The sequence below is a fragment of the Pyxicephalus adspersus genome, chromosome 12 (genome assembly GCF_032062135.1).
Source record: "Pyxicephalus adspersus chromosome 12, UCB_Pads_2.0, whole genome shotgun sequence".
Classification (NCBI taxonomy): domain Eukaryota; kingdom Metazoa; phylum Chordata; class Amphibia; order Anura; family Pyxicephalidae; genus Pyxicephalus; species Pyxicephalus adspersus.
The window spans coordinates 17,578,453-17,600,678 of NC_092869.1; the positions used below are offsets into that span (position 1 = coordinate 17,578,453).

Genomic DNA, 22,226 nt, shown 5'->3' on the forward strand with positions numbered 1-22,226 from the left:
CTTGAATGGCCAAGTCAGTCACCTGATCTGAACCCAATTGAGCATGCATTTCACTTGTTGAAGACTAAACTTCAGACAGAAAGGCCCACAAACAAACAGCAACTGAAAGCCGCTGCAGTAAAGGCCTGGCAGAGCATTAAAAGGGAGGAAACCCAGCATCTGGTGATGTCCATGAGTTCAAGACTACAAGCTGTCATTGCCAGCAAAGGGTTTTCAATCAAGTATTAGAAATGAACATTTTATTGTCAGCTTTTTAATGTGTCCAATTACTTTTGAGCCCCTGAAATGAAGTGATTGTGTTAAAAAAGGCCTTAGTTCCTCACATTTTTATGCAATCTTTTTGTTCAACCCACTGAATTAAAGATGAAAGTCTGCAGTTCAACTTCATCTGAGTTGTTTCATTTAAAATTATTTGTGGTAATGTACAGAACCAAAATTAGAAAAAAAGTTGTCCCTGTCCAAATATTTATGGACCTAACTGTACATCATATTACATCATTGAAGCAGAAATGAAAAAGTTAGAAGAGTAAGATGTTCAAACAGAGGTTCACCAATGTTTGCTGTACAGTTATTGAGGGTCTGAGATGCTACAGGGCTATTTATGATGAAAAGCTCTGCGGTAACCTCCCTAGCCTTCTTTAAGAAACTGACTTTAGCAGCAGAATGAGACCCTGACTCTCCTTTACCAGTCCCATCCGCTCCAACAAGTCCATCATCTTCTTCCAAGACTGCTTAAGGTTGCACTGCATTTACAGAAAGTATGTAGAGAAAGGAAAAAAATAAATATTATGTTAAGACAAACATCTGTCCAATTTGCATTTAATAAAAAAAAGTACCTGTTCCAATACAAATTCAATTTAAGAACAAACCTTCAGAACCTATTTTGTTCATAATCTGGCGATTGCCTCTACAGGAAGTGCCTGTAATGTGATGTTCAGAGACTGGGTCCTGTTTGGAACCCTGCATTGGCTTAGTTAGTGTTCCAAGTATTGGTATTGCCACTGCACTTGCCCTATATAGAGAAACTCTTTTGTAGTAAGGCCAGTTGGGTCTGGCATTGGGAGCTACTTCCTGTTGATTTGTTGCAGTTTGTTGATTTGTTGTTGTTTTCAGTTTTTCTATTGTGCTGAATGCCTCTAGTTTTACAATCTAACACTCACTTTTGTAGCTGCATGTAGCTCGCCCTTTGGTAATGCTGATGCTTGTAGCCTAGATTAATGTGGGTTCTTTGGGTTGAGGGCAATTAATTCTACACTCTTTTGTTTAAAGACAAAAAAATGATATTGGGACTTTAAAGGCATTCAATCAAATAGGATATACATATTTCTTGATTATAAAAACATTGATTTATTCAAAACAACATTAACCCCCTGGCGGTCTAATTATGTCAGTATTTTTATGCCAAATGTGGTACATTGTTTTGCATGGACATTTATTGTACATTGTGAGTCTGTAATTCTTAGGCATGTCCAATATTTATTAACAAACTTTAAATAAAAAAACACAAAAATCTGGTAAAACAAGGGTGCATAGAGGGGGCGTGGCTTGGAGGACTCTGGCGATGGCCACGTGAGTGCTCAGCTCTGACGGCACTGGTGTTTTCTGTCAGCATAACAGGCACCTTACCTTAAGCGAGATGGGCAAATCGAAGAAGCCTAAAGTGGGGAGGCTTCCCCCCACTCCGGCATCACGGCAATTCTCCTCCCAGCCCTCGATCAGGACATTCATTGGTGAAGTTTCACAGGCTCCAAAGATGCCCCCGGCCCCATCTTCCCCTAAGCACATGTGGCGTGCAGAGCACTCTTGAGCAGAGAGGACTTTCCCCCTTTGGGCCCCTCTTCACAAACACGTGGTCAATGCTCAGGGAGACCCTCTGCTGCGAGAGATCAGTGGACCCCTCTAAACACTGCAGGCAAGCACCTGGGAATGTGATGATTTAACTCCTCCCTGGCAGCAATACTTTCAATTCTGCCCACCAAGGCTGACTTTCAGCAACTAATAACAGAGGTACAAGCAACTCTCTGCCCCGAAATTGGGGTCCTGCGTACAGATTTACAATTTCTTGCGGGGAGAGTGGAAGATTTAGATGAGAATCTACAACAGGCCAAGGTGGATATTGAGGCCCTCACTTACAGAGCCCGGGACTATCACTTGAAAATTACAGACCTTTATCGTCACCTGGAAGATAGGGATAATAAGGGTCGCAGAAATAACATCTGAATCCGTGGTTTACCCAAGGCTACCCAAAATTCTGATCTGAAGCTAGTGTTGCAAGCTTTTTTTAATCGCCTTCTGGGGCGCCCTTCCTCACAAGAGATCGGAATTATCATAGCCTACAGAGCTTCGAAGGAACCTGCTTTGGCCTCAAGGCCTTGGGATGTTTTATGTCACCTGGCAACCGCAGAGATGCAATCATGTCTGCCACAAGGAATATGCGTAATCTAGAGTTTGATGGGGCTCCCCTGCAGCTTTTCCAGGACTTAACTTGGCACACCTTTGCAACAAAGACGCCTACTGCAACCACTCCTGACAATACTGATGGCACGCCATGATGGGGGATCCATTGTTCTGCGTTACCCAAAGGACTTACCTGTCTTTTGCCGGGACTTGGGAATTCCTTCCCCTAGGCTCCTGAGATAGAAGTGTGATGAATCTCTGCCCCCTTCGCCCCCACCCTGGTAGGTGCCCAGGCCCAGGAAAAGATTAAGACGCAGGGTCCGGCATTGCCTTCCGCCTCCACTCCCTATTTGTGGACCCTATTTGCTGTTGATGCGGGTCCCAGCGTGGGACACTGGAGCACATCTGGTTTTGTCCCATTATTCAAAGCTATTGGGATAGAGTTAACAAACTGATCAGAGAGGTGACCCAGCAACGGTTTTCTCTTGATCCACTCCACCACCTTTTGGGATTGCCCTTCACAGGTCTCCGCAAATATACATGTAAGCTTACTACACATATTTTGGTGGCAGCCCGTACTTTGATTTCGACCAAATGCAAATCCACATTGCCTCCTTCATTGGAGGATTTGCATACTCGCATTCAAGAAGTCCCTTTGATGGAGTATCTTACTGCCCTTCTCAGGAATAGTGTTGTTAAATTTGAACGGGTCTGGGAAACCTGGGATGCCTATTATGCTCGATTACAGGTTTAACCCCCCTAGCTGTAATCCTGAGTCACACTTGAGGTCGCTTTTAACTAAAAAAAAAAAACCCACTTACCTTGTTCTGTTGCTGTCCCCCGGCATCCTGCTGGTCCCCACAGCTCCTGTGGACACGTCCTGCTCCTCTAATCTCCAGCTGCGAAGTGCAGAGATGGGATCTACATGGTTTGCCAGGTGGCGTTGGTACATGCGTCGGTGCGGGCAGAGGATCGGCGGGAAATTGAAATAATTTTGTATTGGATTCAACACAAAATAGCTGTATTGAGTCCACTACAAAGAAATATTCATATAATATATATATAATTATATTATATATATTATATATGCTACTATACAGTTACATTACATGTTTAAATATTTTTTTTCTTAACAGATTTTTGTGTTTTGTTATTTAAAGTTTATTATTGAATGTATCAAATATCAGTGAGTTATGCCTAAGAGTTACAGCCTACAATGAAAAATAAATTTGCATGCAAAAAATTGTACCGCTTTTTGCATGGAAATTTGGATGGAATTAGACCGCTAGGAATGTTAATGTGTTGATTTGATTCTGTGAGCTTCTGTGAGCCTTTTAGTTGTGTTTCTAGAGGTTCTCCATCACTACAGTATAACGTTGTTTATACAATATACCTAATTGAGCTATTCACAAATGAAATGCCCAGTGTTTCTATTGCGTGTTAGACTTCCTTATTTCTATTCACTAGTATCTTACCCCTTAAAATGCTCAAGTCCCCCAATTTTTATTTTTAGTGAAATGTAAAGCTAAGGTATAGTACTGCTTGTTGTTAATAAGGTGCAAACACACCCCCACCAACAAACCTTTAAAGTGTACTTACATATGTCCACCATTCTCTTGATTACTATATAGAACGTGACTCAATTAGTTACAAAATCTATATTCACAATTTCCTATTCTATTCAGCCCCAAATCTAGTTTCAATATCAAATTCCCCAATATTAAATTCATATATTGTGATATCCCTACCATTAACTACCATCACTCTATTCAGTGCTACATCACTGTGCCGATGTATCACATATCTTACTTTTAGATGAAATGGGAAACAATCCAATCTCTCCTGAGTCCGTCTTTTTCAGTCCGCTTCCATGGAATCTAGCTCCTCCATCTAAACTCCTTACCTCTCCACTGTCTTCTGTAGTAAGACTTTGTCGCTAGTGGCTCAGGGGGCCCCTCCTATTTCTGGGACCTCTTTCCCTGCGTCATGCCTAGACCCTTAGGGTAGGTAAAAATAACCTCCACATGAGTTTGTACTGATGTTGTTGCTGTAGGAGGAGGCAGATAGAATGCTCCTTCTAAATGAAGATAACACCTGCCTGGTGGACAGCCGCTACAATGAGCAAATGGTTTACTCTGTAAACCATCCCACATTTGTTTTCATCACATATTCCCCCAGCATATATATATCAACATCCTGGGGGCTTGGCGTCCCCTAACAGCGCAAGAGCCACTCTGTTTACAGGACTTTTAACAGATTGATTATCACAAATAATTACTTTCACATATTTTAAATTTGTATGATATCAAAATCAGATTGACATTGACAATAAATATATTTCCCAAAATTGTAATTGTTTTTATATATAGAGTCTAGGTTGTCCTATTTCCAACATAACACTCCAAATCTATATATGAGAATACAACATGACAGACAGTGTTGACAAAGCAAACATAAATATATATCTCTCAAAATTTTGAGCATATCTCATGTCCAGACGCATTTCGCCAGATTGGCTTATTCAGGGGATTATTGAGATTGTGACAATGGATGCATTTAAAGTAGAATGCTAAAAGATGCATGAAAGGAAAAAAGAAACATTTAGGCGTTGTGTGATAAAATAATGCAGTTTAAAAAAAATATATATATAATAGGTTGATTGATTACTTACACAAAAAATGTTTGATAATTAAAAACAAGGGTACAAGTATCAAGGAAATATCCACATTGGAATGCCCCTAGATCCCTTATAGAATATAGAAGAATATTAAGGGTTAGGTTGGTAATAATAATAATAACATAAAGTCAAGTATCAGTGTAGTTTTTTTACTTACTTGAGATGTTTGGTTCTGGTGCTTGATATATATGGGTTTATAAGTCCCAGGAATATTAGGAGAATATAGCTGGAATGTAAAGGGAATTTAATCAATTGGTCACATAAAGATAATTATACTAATTAAATAGAAGTATGAAGTGGTGTACTTACAATTAGAGTACTTTGAAAAAGGGGGCAGTTGTCATCAGGTAACAAGTTGTTTAGATACTGGATAATATGTGTGCATCCTGGTATCTATTCATGATATATTAGGTGTAGATTAGGTAATTGTATAAGTATATAATATACTACAGGCGTAACAGGTATATTGGGTTAACTTACTTAATCATGGTTGAATGGAAGGTTAGTCCTTCACTAATAGATAATGTGCCCCCAGAGTGTAGGCAACAGATATCTTGGAAGGTAAAGTTAATGGTACAATAAATATATCATACTTTCTCTATGACCACAAAAGAGGGAGGAAAAAAGTTGTAGGGTAAAGTAAGTGTCACTCCCCTGTCTAGAAAAGTGCCTAACCAAAAAGGGAGTCCTTGGGTAAATCAGTGAACAATGTGGGTTTAAAACAATCATAAAAGCATTCTCCCAGAAGGGAGTGCTTATGTGATTCAAATGTAAATTAGATATAAATAAACATGTTCTTCCATTTGAAGGTTACTTACTTTATCATTGGTGGTTAGTGGTGAAGGACAGGGCCCCGGCACCCAGTCTTAAGGAGGAGGGAGACATGGCTGTCGGCGTCCTTCTTTTCTATGGAATATGTGCCAAATGAGATTTAGTAGAGATCACGTTTAATCACGTGATCTTGCGTGATTTGAGTATGGGAATACATTTCTAGAGTATAGATACCCTGCGTTATCTCATGAGATTTACAGCTTCAAGAACACATTGGCTCGCGTATTCTCGCAACATTTGTATAAGGGTGTTATTTTTGTGCTACCCAGTATGCAAGATCACACTGCTATGCCAGATCTCATGAGTTTACAAATTAATAAAGGAAACAATGATTTAAAGTCAATTTAGGTGTAATAAGGGCTATTCATGGCTACTTACTCAATACATAATGTAAAAAAAAATTTTGCCACATTCATCTCCACCCATACTCATTTATTTCACATGTAAATTATTATCTATACCCATAGTTTGATCAATAAATCAACACCTGATTATTCAATCTCACCCCCCTTATTTGTAATTTGCACAGTTTCATGCTATGAATAGCCCTTATTACACCTAAATTGACTTTAAATCATTGTCTCCTTGATTAATTCGTAAATCTCCGGAGATCTCGCACACTAGGTAGCACAAAAATAACACCCTGATACAAATCTCGCGAGACTACACGTGCCAACTTGTTTTTGAAGCTGTAAGTCTCGTGAGATCACGCGGGGTAGCGTGATCTCACCAGCTATACTCTAGCAATGTATTCCCATACTCAAATCACACGAGATCATGCGATTAAACGCGATCTCGTACTAAATCCCATTTTATTATTATTATTATTATTAATAAACAGGATTTATAAAGCGCCAACATATTACGCAGCGCTGTACATTAAATAGGGATTTGACACATATTCTGTTTATCCTTAATAATCTTCTATATTCTATAGGAGACCTAGGGGCATTCCAATGGGGATATTTTCGTTGATACTCCTACCCTTGTGTTTAAGCATCAAAATATTTTTGTGTAAGTAATCAATCAACATATTATATATAAATATATTTTTTTAAACTGCATTGTTTTACCACACAACGCCTAAATGTTTCTTTTTTCCTTTCATGCATCGATTAGCATTTTACTTTAAATGCATCCATGCATCGTGACAGATCTCAAAAAGCTCCTGAAGAACCCAATTCGGCGAAACGCGTCGGGTCTTGAGATAAGCTCAAAATTTTTAGAGATATATATTTAAATTTGCTTTGTCAACACGTTCTGTCATGTTGTATTTTCATATATAGACTAGGAGTGTTATGTTGAAAATAGGACAACCTAGACTCTATAATTTAATTAAACACTATGTTTCCCTTTCCTCTTCTCCTTTGATATTAAAATACATTTTAGGCTTGGCAAACATTACATCCTATGTAACTTTTTCATAAGAAGAATTTGTCTATTACAAGCCTTCCTGATAACATCCTTTTTCTATTCCCATGGTTTTACAGGTCACTTTTTCTTTTAATTTTGGTCTAACCATGTTAGGGATTTGGAACATATCTTCTTGGGAATAAATCCAACTGCACTGTCCACAATCACCACAGGCAAAAGTACCAACTTCAGTTTCCACATTTGTAAATTTTCCTTTATTATTAAAATGGCTATGCACTAATTTGTCCCTCAATGACGGTGACTTTTGTAAACAAAATTTGGATGCATGCCCACATGTTTACTAATCTCACGATCTGATTTTAGGATGTGCCAGAATTGACTAAAAATCTTCAATATTTCTAGGTGTTCTGAAGAATATTTAGTTATTCTCACTTTGTTCTTTCGAATCCTGTTTTTTTTTTTTTAAACCTCAAGAATTTTTTTTGCTATAGCCCCTCTCTAGCAATCTTTCACGCAATTCCTTTGCTGCTTTTTCTAAGTCAACCTCCCTGGAGCAATTTATTTTTATCTTGAGATACTGCCAATATGGTATTTTTTAAAGGTACAGGATGCACACTTCTTGCTTCCAAGATGGTAGTTAAATGTTAATGTCCGATCCGAGTTATTATTAATCTCAGGATCCACAAAAAGGAATTGATAACGTATTACATTGAATTGTAAACATTACCTCGTAAATCCATAACAGACAGCAGAGAAGAAAACAAAACAAAAAAAAACTGGAATTAGTACAATGTTCCTCTATTGAATGGTTCCATTGATAAATTTATTTTCAGTCGTTGTTTTTAGTAACCGCATATAGAAAAATTGTCAAAAACAAAATAAATTTATCTATGGCATCATTCAATAGAGGAACATTGTACTAATTCCAGGTTTTTTTTTTTTCTTTTCTTCTCTGCTGACTGTTATGGATTTACAAGGTAATGCTTGGGAAGGATGCATATCTGGAATAAAATCCATCTGTGCCACCCAAACTAAAAATGAATTAGAGATAAATGAGGTAGCTTTGAGACTAAAATCTTTATATAAAAGAAAGTCAAATACCTACTGGCATATTCAATATCTAAAGAAATACCTAATGGAGAATCTTAATCCTATTGGTCTGAGAGTACAGATCTTCCCAAACATCAGGAATGAAGGGCTTAATAAAGAGGAATGGGAGCAAATGTTGAGAGCGTGCTCCTAACATTTGATGAAGATTTTTATTAAATATCAGGTCAGGCCACCAATCGGAATACACCCAATGTACCAATATTGAACACAATGGAAAATTGTGTACAAGATACCTCCCAAAATAGACTCTTAAATGTAATCAATTTATCGGGTATTCCTCTATCGAATGAGGAAATTGAAGTCTTAAAACTAGGCCTCAGTTTTTTTCCTTCTGAGAGGGGTGATAAATTTGTATTTACAAAAGATTTGAATCTTTTTCGCAAAAATTGTTCTATAAGGTTCTGTTTGACAAAAAAGTCAGAAGAATACAAGAGACGTTGAACTTTGAAGGATTCAAGAGTGAGGATTTTAGAACTTTAAAAAAATCTAATGCAGTTGTGGGAAGAAGGAAATGTGGACAGAGATATAGAACAGGAAATGGAGGAGGATTATGAGTCTGAAGAAGAAGTGATCCATATTCAACGTGGAAACGATATTCACTCTTTTGTGCAGCAGGTGACTGAAGCAGTGAGGGAATTAGAAATAGGAAAAGATAGAAAAAGAAATATCTTTCTTTATAAATCGTTATCTTTTGTATAAACATCAACAGGCTATTCTCTCCCTACATTCTAATGATAGGATAATCATAAAAGAGTCAGATAAGGGAGGAAATGTTATCATTCAAAACAAGGAAGACTATAAATTGATGTATTTAAAGATCTTAAATATTAAGGAATGGTATATAACTATGTCAGAACAACAAATTCAGGTTTTTTTAATATTTCATTTTATTTTTTAGTTTTTTTTAATTCTATTCAATAATTGTAAAAGAAATAAATTGTAAAAGAAATAAAAGAAATTGTAAAAGAAATAAAAATAAACAATGTATAATACTCTAAGTATTAAACATCCAAAAATGGCCATTACCAATACTATCTAAAGTGCATAAAAGTTTGACCAGGCCTCCGGGTCGCCCAATAGTTTCAGGGATTGGGAGCATCTCATCAGAAGCTAGTCGCCTAGTGGATGAATACTTAGGACCATTCGTTCCAGGACTACCGTCTAAAGGTACTTTAGATGTACTAAAGGTAGTTGAGGATATAAATCTACCAGGAAATGCTATGTTTGTAGCCATAGATGTCGAGGCGCTGTACTCCAGCATTCGCCATAGTCTTGGTCTACAAATTATCAGCAAGGCTATCTGAGAAAAGTAGAGACATTCAACAAGAGAATTATTTTGTACTTTCATTGTTTAAATATATACTCACCCGAAACATCTTTGTATTTGATGAGAAGACCTACCTCCAGTTACAGGGGGTGGTGATGGGGACACGATGTGCAGTGACAGATTGCTAGAGAGGGGCTATAGCAAAAAAATTCTGTAGAAAGCATCTAGAAAAGCAAAGGGACAGTCACGGTTAAATTTGGTGTTTAAAAAGAAACAAGATTCGAAAGAACAGGACAAAGTGAGAATAATAACTAAATATTCTTCTAGTCAATTCTGGCCCATCCTAAGATCAGATCCTGAGATAAGTAAACGTGGGCATGCATCCAAATTTTGTTTACAAAAAGTCACCGTCATTGAGGTACAAATTGGTGCATAGCCATTTTAATAATGAAGCAAAATGTATAAATGTTGAAACTGAAATTGGTACTTTTGCCTGTGGTGATTGTGGACAGTGCCGTTGGATTTATTCAAAGGAAGATATGTTGCAAATCCCTATTATGGCTAGACCAAAATTAAAAGAAAAAGTGACCTGTAAGACCATGGGAGTTGTCTACATGGCTTTCTGCAGCTGTGGCCGATTTTATATTGGTAAGACAAAACATCGACTAAATAAGCGAATATATGAGCATGTATATATGATCAAAAGCGGTGGAATTACGACCCCCTAAGTCATCATATGGGGGTATATCATCTCACTGATGAAAACAGTATGAGATTTCAAGTTTTGGAATACGTCTATCCAAACCCCAGGGGTGGCGATGTTGATAAAGAATTATTAAAGAAGGAAGCCAGATGGATTTATGAACTGAAAGCCACATACCTACCAGGTCTCAATGAAATGATGCGTTACAAGCCCTTTTTAGAGCCTTAAGAGAAGAAAAAAAATGTTTTTTCTTTGCATATATTAATAACAAAAAACAACTATGTAAAAACTATGTAAATAGATATTTATAAATCAAAATAAATAATTGGTATGATGTTCTATGTATGTTCATTATGTATATACAAATATTGCAAATGCTAAGTAATGTTAAACAATAGGCATTTTTATATAGAAAATGTGTTATATATATAAAAAAATGAATTTTTGATACACTATTGATAGTTATTTATCTGCAGTACAGGTTGAGAATCAAAAATCAGGCAACCTCTGCACCTGAGGAGTGCCGGATTTTCTAAAATTCCAAATTTTTTACAAGTTATACTTCCCTCCACACACAGACCAGTCTTCCTCTCGCACAGTTCCAGGGAGCAGGCAGCAGGGATGTCTCAGCATGCCTATTTAATGTACAGCGCTGCGTAATATGTTGGCGCTATATAAATCCTGTTTAATAATAATAATAATAATTTAGTTTAGCAAGCAAGCTAACAGCTGTTTCTGCAGAACAGCGCCATTAAAATATTAGTGGCCAAACTGTGTAATACAGTCCCTGTATTGAAAATGCAATCCGAAATTCATGCTGGGAAAATGAGGGACCCGGATTATCGATGGCTGGATTTTCGATTGTCAACCTGTACCTGGAAAGATATTCATTGTCAATCTGATTTTGATATACAAATTTAAAATATGTGAATGTTAATAATTGTGATAATGACTCTCTGTTAGATGTCCTGTCAATAGAGCGGCTCTTGCGCTGTTAGGGGACGCCAAGCCCCCAGGATGTTGATATATATGCTGGGGGGATATGTGATGAAAACAAATGTGGGATGGTTTACAGACTAAACCACTCACTCGTTCATTGTAGCAGCTGTCCATCAGGCAGCTGTTATCTTCATATAGGAGGAGCATTCTATCTGCCTCCTCCTACAGCGCCAGCATCAGTAAAAAATCATGTGGAGGTTGTTTTTACCTACCCTAAGGGTCTAGGCATGACACGGAGAACGAGGTCCCAGAAATGGGAGGGGCCCCCAAGCCACTGGCGGCGAAGTCTTACTATGTGGCACCATAAAACAGAAGACAGTGGAGAGGTAAGAAGTTTAGATGGAGGAGCTAGATTACATGGAAGCGGACAGAAAAAGACTGACTCGGACTTACAACCACTCGCTCATTGTAGCAGCTGTCCATCAGGCAGCTGTTATCCTCATATAGGAGGAGCATTCTATCTGCCTCCTATATGAATGAATCACGTAGGGTGCCTCCTACAGCACCGACGTCAGTACAGACTCACGTGGACAATATTTACCTACCCAAGTGGATCTAGTCGTGGCACATGGAACGAGTTCCTGGAAATGGCAGGGGCCCCCTTGCCACGAGGGACGCCATCTTACTATGGGTACCATAAAACGGAAGACAGTGGAGAGGTAAGGAGCTTAGATGGAGGCGCTACATCCCATGGAAGCAGACTGAAAAAAAAGGGGAGAGATTGGGATGTTTCCCATTTGATCTAAAAGTAAGATACGTAATATATTGGCACAGTGATGTAGCACTGAATGGAGTGATAGTAGTTAATGGTAGGGATATTACAATATATGAATTTGATATTGGGGAATTTGATATTGAAAGTAGATTTGGGGCTAAATGGATAGGAAGTTGCGAATATAATTTTTGTAACAAATTGAGTCACTTTCTATATAGTGATCAAAAGAATGGTAGACATATGTAAGTACAATATAAAGGTTTGTTAATGGGGGGTGTTTGCACCTTATTAACAACTATAAACGTCTACATGGTTAGGGAGTTATCTTAGGCCTCATGTCTGTCCAGGGAACTTAGTCAATGAGGAATCCGGTCTTTCAATCCACATTCTAGAACTACTGGTGATTTAGTTTTCCATCCAGTGTTGTACTCTTCTCCTACAATGGAATCCAATTTGGACACAGTCAGATATTTTAGTGAGAGAGAGACTAGTCCTAACCTGGACAAAACTAATCTGCAGACACATTTTATCAGCCATCAATATCTGGACCAGGTTAATGGTCACTTCACAATGATGTGTTCAAGCTTTGGTTTCTGTGAAACCAATACAAATTAATTTACACCTTTACCTTTTTGGACATCCTTGATTGAGGTGTAAGGAATCTCAGTGATTCTCATTGCACTTAATTAACTTTAATTTACTGGACCTTCTGTCCAAAGAAGCAATCTATCTATTTGCTTCACAGTAGCTCGCTTTTATATTGAAAGTTTTGCTTTAAACAGTACTTCTATTGGTAATTTGACTGTAGCAAACATCAGTTATTTTGATTTGTAATTGTATTATGTAGCCAGCATTGCTATTTTAATTTGACTTCTCTCTTTACAGCCCAGATGACTTACTAAATGCCTTAAATGAAGGTATCAGCCGTGCTGATGTTATCATCACATCAGGTGGTGTGTCCATGGGTGAAAAGGTAAAACTATAGGGTTTATTTAATTTAATATTTAGTATTAGCTATAATGTTTAGTAGTTATTTTTATGATACAAAAAGCAGTACCCACGTGTAAAGTGTAGTAACACACATCATCACATCATTCAATACATCAGTTCATAACCCATATTGTATATCAGAATAAAAAGCAAAAGAAGAAAGACAGTCGGGGTTTAGAGGCTTGATTTTTTCAAAATATAATAATGTATTAGTCAGGTCTTTCATACATCTTTACATAGTCATTAGTACTGTACATCACCAAATATGTATCTCTGAGCCCATTGTTTCATCATGGGATTGGAGTATCCATACTATACAGAGGACAACTATAATTGTTTATAACCGCTTCCAGTCCAGTTACCCTACTCGTTTTGCCTAGATTGGCTGCCTAAGGGGTATATACTGGGGACTGTATGGTTTGGATGTAGTTGAATTAACAAAGTATGGAAAGTGATCGAGTGGCAATCTCAAAGTCAAATTTGGCATATATGGTGAATTGTTGAAATACTAAGCACTGACAGGTCTTGGAGGTAAATAGTTGCCAATTGTTTGAGTCTATTTTCAAAGTTCAGTGATGCATCTAGAAGCCTATCATCCTTGGTAAGAAAATATTAGGGAAAGCTTCCCATTCTTAGATTTCCCGAATTGATGTAGATAGCCTGTGTTTCTTTAAGATACAGCCACACAGGCTGTCAGAAAGAAAGTGGGAGTCTGCAGCCTTTTTGGCTACATCCAAAACCGTACTGTCCCCAGTATATGCCCCTATGGAAGACAATCTAGGCGAAACGCATCGGGTAATAATGACTGAAAGCGGTTATAAACAAATATAGTTGTTCTCTGTATAGTATGAAAACTCCAATCCCATGATGAGACAATGGGTTCGGAGATACATATTTGGTGATGTACAGTACTAATGACTATGTAAAGATGTATGAAAGACCTGACTAATACATTATTATATTTTGAAAAAATCAAGCCTCTAAACCCCGACTGTCTTTCTTCTTTTGCTTTTTTATTCTGATATACAATATGGGGTAGCAATTACCTTAAATTTGAAAGACAACATAGAGAGATAGTGGATCACTCTATATCCCTTTATTGGTTTTAATATGCATTGAAAAGAGAAATGCATTGGGATTAAAACTGTCTTTAATCCGACAGCCAAATTAATGAGGGAAGAATTTTAAATACAGCCTAATATGTAAGTATGTATGGAAGTGTAAATTAATACTCCAGGGCAGAGGTAGGCAAACGACGCCCAAGATGGCGTTTTTCTGAGAGCCCTCTGCGTGACCCAGGTGATAGAGCAGCCCTAACTGGAGCATCTCTGCTTACCCACCTTCCCCACACCGATATCCTGATTTAGGAAGAATCTCCTGAAGGTGACTTGACTAAATCTCCCAGTGGGTCTCATCATGCATTCCCATTAACTTGGAAGAAAAACGGGGCCAAAAGGTTTCCTACCAGTGGACTTCTCTTGTTCCAACATGGCCCCCTTCTGGAGGTAATCGAGCTCTGCTAGAAGATATGTGAGCTATCATGCAAGAGGAAATCTCTACAGACACCAAACAGCTCTCACTTGCCCTGTGAAATCAAGAAGATTGACACTTGTACCGCAGCCTTGGAAAGATTCAACCAGAGTTGTGATTGGTCATGGTTCTGAAATGAAATTGAAGCCCTGCAAGAGAAGCTACAAAGCCTTAAAGCCAAACAGAAAGAAGGGAGAATCGAGCAACAGACAGTAACCTCTGCTTTAGAGGTCTTGTTGAGAGTGTGGAAGATATCCAAGGTACTGTGAGAGCTCTCTTCCAAGAGTTAGCGCCAACCATTCCCATAGACCCACTAGAGATAGATTGGGTGCATCGTGTAAGGGACACGAACGACCACATGGTCTTCCGAGGGATGTAGTGTCGGAGCTTCACTACTTTAAACTAGAGAAAAACTTCTTCAAGCTGCCCGGGAAAAAGATTGTCTACTTTTTCAAGGCTCCGAATACCAGCTGTTTGTGGATTTGTCCCAGCTCACTATACAAAGGAGAGTGTACCTTCTGATCTTACAACAACACAAAATCCCCTATAGATAGGGATTCCCTTGTAAACTCATCTTTTCTTTAGATAATCGCATGTACCAACTATCTGCAATTTGGGATCTTCAGGCATGTTTCCAAGCTTTGGTGTTTGATCAGCTGTGGGAAGATACAGAGCAGAGGGATCAGCTGCAAACCTGCTCCTGGAGCTTCGTACAGTAAAAGAGAGGGATCCCTCTTATGTTGTTTCAATGCACTTAAGTTGTTTCTATGTTAGTTAACTGGTATGGTCTAACTCTCACTTCTACTAGCTCTTCCTATTTTGATATAAATGTTATTTTTTTTTTTTTTTTTGGAATGGGGCTAGTTTGTATTGAGTACCCATTGTTTACCACAAGATGGTGCTCTTTCTGGGAAAGCATACTCTCTGCACCTTATGGTGTTTGCTGTTATAGTAGGGAATCCCACTAGGGTAATTGTTCTTGGTTCTACAGTGTTTGTATGTTATTGCTGATTCCATTGTTTGCCATGTGCTCTACAGTTATGCGGGTGTATGTATTTTTTGAACTATGCACTCCTCCTTTCTTGTTTTTCCCCTTTCCCTAACCCCTTTATTCTATCCACTGTCCTTCCTGTTTCTCCTCCCCTGCTCCATGACTTTTAAATCTCCTTTACCTTCTCTCCAAGGGGGCGGGGTTTTCCCCCTTTTGGCACTCTTTGGAGCCGAAGGGGGGAATGTGCCTTCCATGCAACATACAGACGCCAAGGACAGGCGTCAAACCGATCTGTCAGCACCCATGATCCACCCCCCTACTTCTTCAGAAAACCCTCTTTTCCTCTTCTTTGGCCCCAAAAGACCTAAAAACCCTCAATACCCACTCTTCTATGCAACTTGTGCCACCACAAAGCAAATGAGAGTGTTGATTGTGTTTATGAGGGGACTCCAGGTCCATTGTACCAAACAAATTGCTGGCCCAGTGGGCAGGAATTCACTTTTCTGGGACTCAATCCCTGAAGCAGAGATGACCTTACTAACACACTATGCTCCTAACATGGGCCAGATTCCGTTTTCTTGGGGAGATACTGCCCTTACTCCAGAGCCATCCCAGGGGAGCAGTCATCCTTTGTGGGGATTCCAATATGGTCCTAGATCGCTCCACTAGCAACACCCACCATATGTATAAGGGATATTGGGGCTCCCAGGGAGTTCAGGGACCTTCTGGATTACATTCATTACATTCCCAAATCGATCATATCTTAGTCTCCTGCTCCTTTCCTACCGGCGGTCTCAGTGGCATCGATCCTAACTTTGCCATGGTCTGAGCAAAACCGCCTAGTACTTGCCTTCCAGGGACTTTTGTTTAAACCAGATAGATCCTCTTGGACTCTGAATGAGTTTCTATTCCTCCGTAAGGAAGATGTGGAGAACAGATAACCACAGGTCTTGACCTTCGTGCTCTGTCAGTGCACAACCCCTCCAGCCTGTGGGTGCCCTTAAGTGTTAGTCAGGGGTTGTATAATCCTAATGGCTACCCACCGGGTTTCACACGAGCGCCAACAAGCCAGATACTCCTCTGGCTCGGAAGCTTTGTTTATGGAGCCCCAGAGGAAGCCCATAATGCTGAAATGTTCTCACGGGTAATCTCCTTAAAGTGCTTGAAGAGGTCAAATTCTACCTGGCCACGGTATATACGGCCGCTACAGAGTTTTTTGAAACAGCAGGACCTGGACTTTGTGGAGACTCTGGAAGCCGATGTCACAGAAATGATACTGTACTGATACTATTGGCCATCAGTTCTCCTAAAACCAATAAGTGGCTGGGGGCAGACATCGACACAGCCATGTTTTATTTAAAAAAAAAAAGTGTGGATTGTTCCAGTTTATACTAAACTCTTAAATGCCATTAAGGAAAGAGGGACCATTGATAATATGTTGACCTCTACATAGTCATGATACCCAAGCCTGGCAAGGACCATCAGTGCTCCTAAATCTTGATCTCATGCTGCTCACAAAAATTATAACTAATAGACTAAATTGTGGGCACACAGAGACCAGACCCATTTCATGCCTCAGTGACGGGTTGGATAACATTCGTCGGGCAAGCCAGCTAGCCAGTAAAGCCAAAACCCAGGCCATGGAGGCAATGTTTCTGGCTTTGGATGTGCAAAAGGCCATTGGTGGATAGAGCTCTTTATTCAACGCCATAGGCCTTGATGAGGAATTGTGGCTTTAAATCAGAGAGCTTCCCCTGCAGGGGGGCACCAGACAAGGCTTGCCCCCTTTTGCTTATGCTTTTTATCTTGGTGATTGAACCCCTAGCCCAGTTCTTACGACCGATGTCAGAGGTATAAAGGTGGCAGGGACAACACATATTTGAATCCTCTTTGCTGATGACATCCTCCTTACCCTACCATCTCCCCACACTTCTTCCCTAATCTCACTACCCTCTCTAGTTTTGCCAAGATATCGGGGGTTGCATGTTAACGAGAGCAAATCCCTAGCCCTTTATCTCACAGCATCGGTGTTAGCAGGCACACTAACGTCTCTTTCCATTGGGTATTTAGGCTTCCATATTTGGGGGTCCACTTGACTTCATTGTGCTGTACTCTATGAAGCTAACTAGACAGCTATACTGAGGTCCCTGGTCTCTCTTCTGGAGTCCTGGCACCCATTTCACATATCCTGGTTTGGCGGGATTAATGCCATCAAGATGACGTACTTACCCTAAAATCCTCTACTTTTTTAGAGTTCTACCAATTGCAGTGCCTCCTGCGGTTTTACGCAAACTGCAAGCAGCTGTGCTTAAATATATCTGGGTACACACCAGATTGAGGGTGGCCCGGAATGTGCTCTGTAGGAGGAAGGACAGAGGGGGACTGGCAGAACCTCATATCACAAAATACTACCAAGCAGCCCAGATTGCCCCTTTGACTAAATTGCACGCTACATCGGAAGCTCTGATCTGGGTCTGCCTCAATATCTCAGATTGCCAACCAATTTCCATATCTCACCCGTTGAAAATCTCCCCCCATCGGCGCCCACTCCACCTTTCCTCTCCATTAGCCCACTCCTTTAAGGTATGGGATACGGTTAGAACCAAGGGGTGTCTCCTGTCTCCACACTTACCATTAACAAGCATATTGGGTAACCCCATGTTCCCTCCAGGTATTGAGGACCCCATGCCCCGGGTGTCCACATTTCTTTTAGGGAGGGAAGTACTGAAATTTCAATATTTCAAGCAAGAACATGAGTCCCCTAATACTGTATTTTTCTTGTATATTCAAATAAGACACCTTATAACATCCTTGCTCTGTACACAAACAGCTTCTCATGGCCTTACCGAGTTTGAATAAGCATGCAGGGATGACCCGCATAATAATGTTCAGTTTCCTCATTGTACTCTACATTGCTATCAGGCTTCCATGAGGGGCCACTGCCTTACACATGCACATGGACTCGGGATGTGGGGCAGGATGGCTCTGAGGATAAGTGGGAAAAGGTCTTGGCTTACTCTGCTCTCAAAACACTCTCACAGTGGAAACCACTTACAATCTCCTGTTTAGGTGGTACCTGATTCTGCTTCAACTATCACGGATATACCTCCCCCCCATGTTATGGTGGATTTGGAGAGGTGGGATCCATGTATCATATTTGGTGGGAATGCCCTACAGCACAGAGATCCTGGGCAGCCGTGTTCCGATACACCAACACAATCTTAGGTCTATCATTACAGATGACACCTACCATGGCTCTACTGCAGTTGGGCCTTTGGGACCACCTGAGTGTGGTATCAATATTTCATATCTTTAATGCAGCAAAACTAATTCTTGCCAGGGCTTGGAAGACCCCTCGGCTCAACTTTGGAGAGGTGAAAGCACATTAGAAAGAAATCCTTGTGAACTAAACACTGGCAGCTCTGGTCCTGGACTGTTTTGAGCAATTTCAGAACATATGGAAACCTGGGATCGATTTTTTTTCTTCCAGGACACATTTGACACTGCTGTTGAGAATTTTTGGCTGTGTTCACTAGGGGTGCTGGGAGGAGTACTTTCTTACCTTCAACCCCCCTTTTTTGGGGGGGAGATGCTGATAATTTCATTTGGAGGCTGGTTTATCTAAACCTTGCTGTTGCATTATTGCAGTGACAGCATGGGTATATTACGTATGGCATATCTAGGTATATTGTTGTGTATGTCTTAGAAAATACGTTTTCGCTTTGTAGGATAATATACTGTTCATATCTATGAAACTCAAATTTGAATTTGTAAATGGTTACTTTGTACTGTGGTTTATTTGCTTGTGATATTTAACCGTGTACCAAATGTAATTTTCTATATTGTGGAAAAACTTAATAAAATGTTTGTACATTCCAATAGGCCCAACATGCTTATAATCTTGCTGATTGTTTAAAATTTTAAGAAAATCAAATTGAGTTAAATTTGATTCTATCTTTGTTAGATGGCAGTGGCATACAAACTATATAGCAAGGCATATGCTGACATATTTTTTCATAAAATTAGCCTTATATTCATTATATTGTTTTCTTCAACTTATCTGTGGTGCCTAGCTACAAATATACATGTAAAAAAACTTCCAAATTTAATTTCCTATTTTTTTTAAATAGGATTATCTTAAGCAAGTGCTGGATATAGATCTTCATGCACAAATCCATTTTGGAAGGGTATTTATGAAGCCAGGGTAAGTTTTCAGTTTTATGGTTTTATGTACCCTGTTTTTTGTGCGTTTTTATCTGAGAGTAATTTTGGATAACGTGGGAAAGGATTTGAACTCCTGTTGTGTTTTTACTGCTTCCTTATCCTCTATTGGATTCACTGTTGGAAAGATTTACACACATTTCCTTCTCTAACAATGCTTTGAACAGATAGGGAGTAAAAATCGAATCAGAATATAGTCAGAAATGAAAACCTGACAGTGCTTCCCAGTTCTTATCTAAAACTAGAAAAAAATTAGCTTAAAATAAACTTGCCTGTTGTTGTTATTTTGTCCACAATTTTCAACAAAATTGGATTTACATGGCAAACTACAACAATAATATTTTGACAGCTCAAACCTAATGTTACAAAGTAATGCAATACTAACTGTGTCTGTTATATCTGGGGCAAACATTCCCTTAGGCTGGGTCGGATGGTTTAAAAAACGCATGTAAGCGTTCTTACCGCGTTTATGTGCGTTTTTATGGATTTTTATTAGCATTTTAAAGCTTGCCTTTAAACCGCTGGAAAACGTCTATGCCGCATTTTATGCCCCCATTTTACCTTTTCCCACATCAACCCTGTGTTTTAATTTTTTTAATTTTTAAAATATTACAAGGAGTGTTATAGATAACTCTCAAAAGCGTGCCTCAAAGAAACCTCCTGGTGTGGATTAGCCCATTGGAATGCATGGTAATTTCAAACATAGGCTATTTTTTTTCAAAGTTTTTATTGAACTTTTTGAATAAAATAAACAATGACATAACACAACAAATTTGCAGTGAATAACAGGAAAAGAAAAAAAATAAATAAAAAGAAAAAAAAAAGAGGGAAGGGGTGAATAGGGGGTTCAAAACTAAATAAGAAGAGCGCCAATCAGGAACCAGACTTCAGTAGAATAAACATATTAGGTCAAACGGCTCAACACCTCCTAGGTTACAAAGTCTAAATACAGCAAGTGTCAGTCGTTTTTAAATGTAGACCATAAAATATATAATACAAATAAGTTCAATAGTACAAAAATAGTGTTATTCACAGATTTGAAACTTGTGAGGTATACAGGTATATCAAGTTTAGAGTGAGATCTTAAAGGTTGGCCGGTAGAGGTACCTTTATTCATTCACCCCCTTTGTAATCATTTAAAATTTAAATTGAAGAGAAAAATGGGGGGGGGGGGATAAGAAGTTAAGGGTTACACAAGGGAGGGAGGGGGAAGGGTCAGGGTTGCCTGCTTGAATTATACATGAATATAAACTAACCACGAATCCCATGTGTTGTAGAACTTGTTAAGGATGTTTTTAAGAGTACAGGTTAATTTGTCATTGACCATTATCCAGTTAAGTTTGTTTTTGGTGAACTCAAGGGGACTATTAGAAGCTATTGAGATCCTCCCTTTTGATTCAATTATAAAACTGCAGTTTTTTTTCAAGTCCTACACTCTGGTAGGGTGGTTTCAACCCTTTAAGTTTTTTTTGAATAAAGAACCTGATTTGTTGATAACGGAAAATTTCTGTATATGGAAGGGAGAGGCTCTCTTGTAAATGTGGGAGGCTCAGAATAGCCTTGCCATCAAGAAAATTTACGATTCTGAAAAATCCTTTGTTGCACCACCAAGAGAATTGAGCCAGTTCACAACCTGGAGGAAATTTAGGAATATGCCATAGGGGAGTAAGTGGAGCATGGGGGAGTGCAGGTTAAAATTAGTTTTTTGTCAATCCCATACTGAGAGAGCATGTGAAAGTGAAGGACAGAGAATCGCAGGTCTCTTGGAGGAGGGCATCCACATAAGGACCTCGATTGGTATTGAGGGGCAGGCCAAGGGCCTCCAGGTCTGTCCATTGTGGTCTTGGAGGTGGAATATAAGTTTGGCCTAATGCTGAGATTTGGGCTGCTCTGTAGTATACCATTATGTTAGGTACACCCAATCCTCCCAAAGTATATAATGTAGTTGCATTAATGCAGTGAAGTTTGTCTCACCAAACAAATTTTATGAGTTTGTTTTGGATATTCCTTAAGACCAGCCTGGGTATAGCAATAGGGAGGGTGCAGAAAAGACAAAGCAATCTGGGTAAAGTGTTCATTTTGATTGCAGCTATTCTCCCAAACCAGGAGGGGGGGCTAGAACACCATCTATTCAGATCTCTAGCTTTTGCATGAAACGGGGGGAGGGGGGGTAACTAGCTGAGTATAGATCATGGTAAAAAGAGGTAATCTTATAATAGGTGATTGCTTTGGATTTCCATGTGAAGTCAAAATTATCTTTGAGTTGGGTGATTATGTTTGGGGGCAATGAAATATTTAGGGCCTACGATTTGGCTCCATTTAGTTTTAAACCTGACACCTCTGAAAAGGAGCTCAACTCTTTAAATAAGTTGGGCAAGGAGATGGGAGGACGTTATATACATTAGGTGTCATCAGCAAAAA

General features: G+C 39.2%; 1 protein-coding gene across 31 annotated transcripts in view; it reads left to right on the forward strand.

Moving 5' to 3' along the window:
- The window catches only part of GPHN (gephyrin), a 401,006-nt gene that overhangs the window by 340,926 nt on the left and 37,854 nt on the right, over positions 1-22,226 (forward strand). For all 31 annotated transcript variants that reach the window (XM_072428975.1, XM_072428977.1, XM_072428985.1 and 28 more), the window contains 2 exons: positions 12,959-13,046; positions 19,715-19,788. In XM_072428975.1, coding sequence (XP_072285076.1) covers positions 12,959-13,046; positions 19,715-19,788 — 162 coding nt within the window. The remainder of the gene's footprint in view (positions 1-12,958; positions 13,047-19,714; positions 19,789-22,226) is intronic.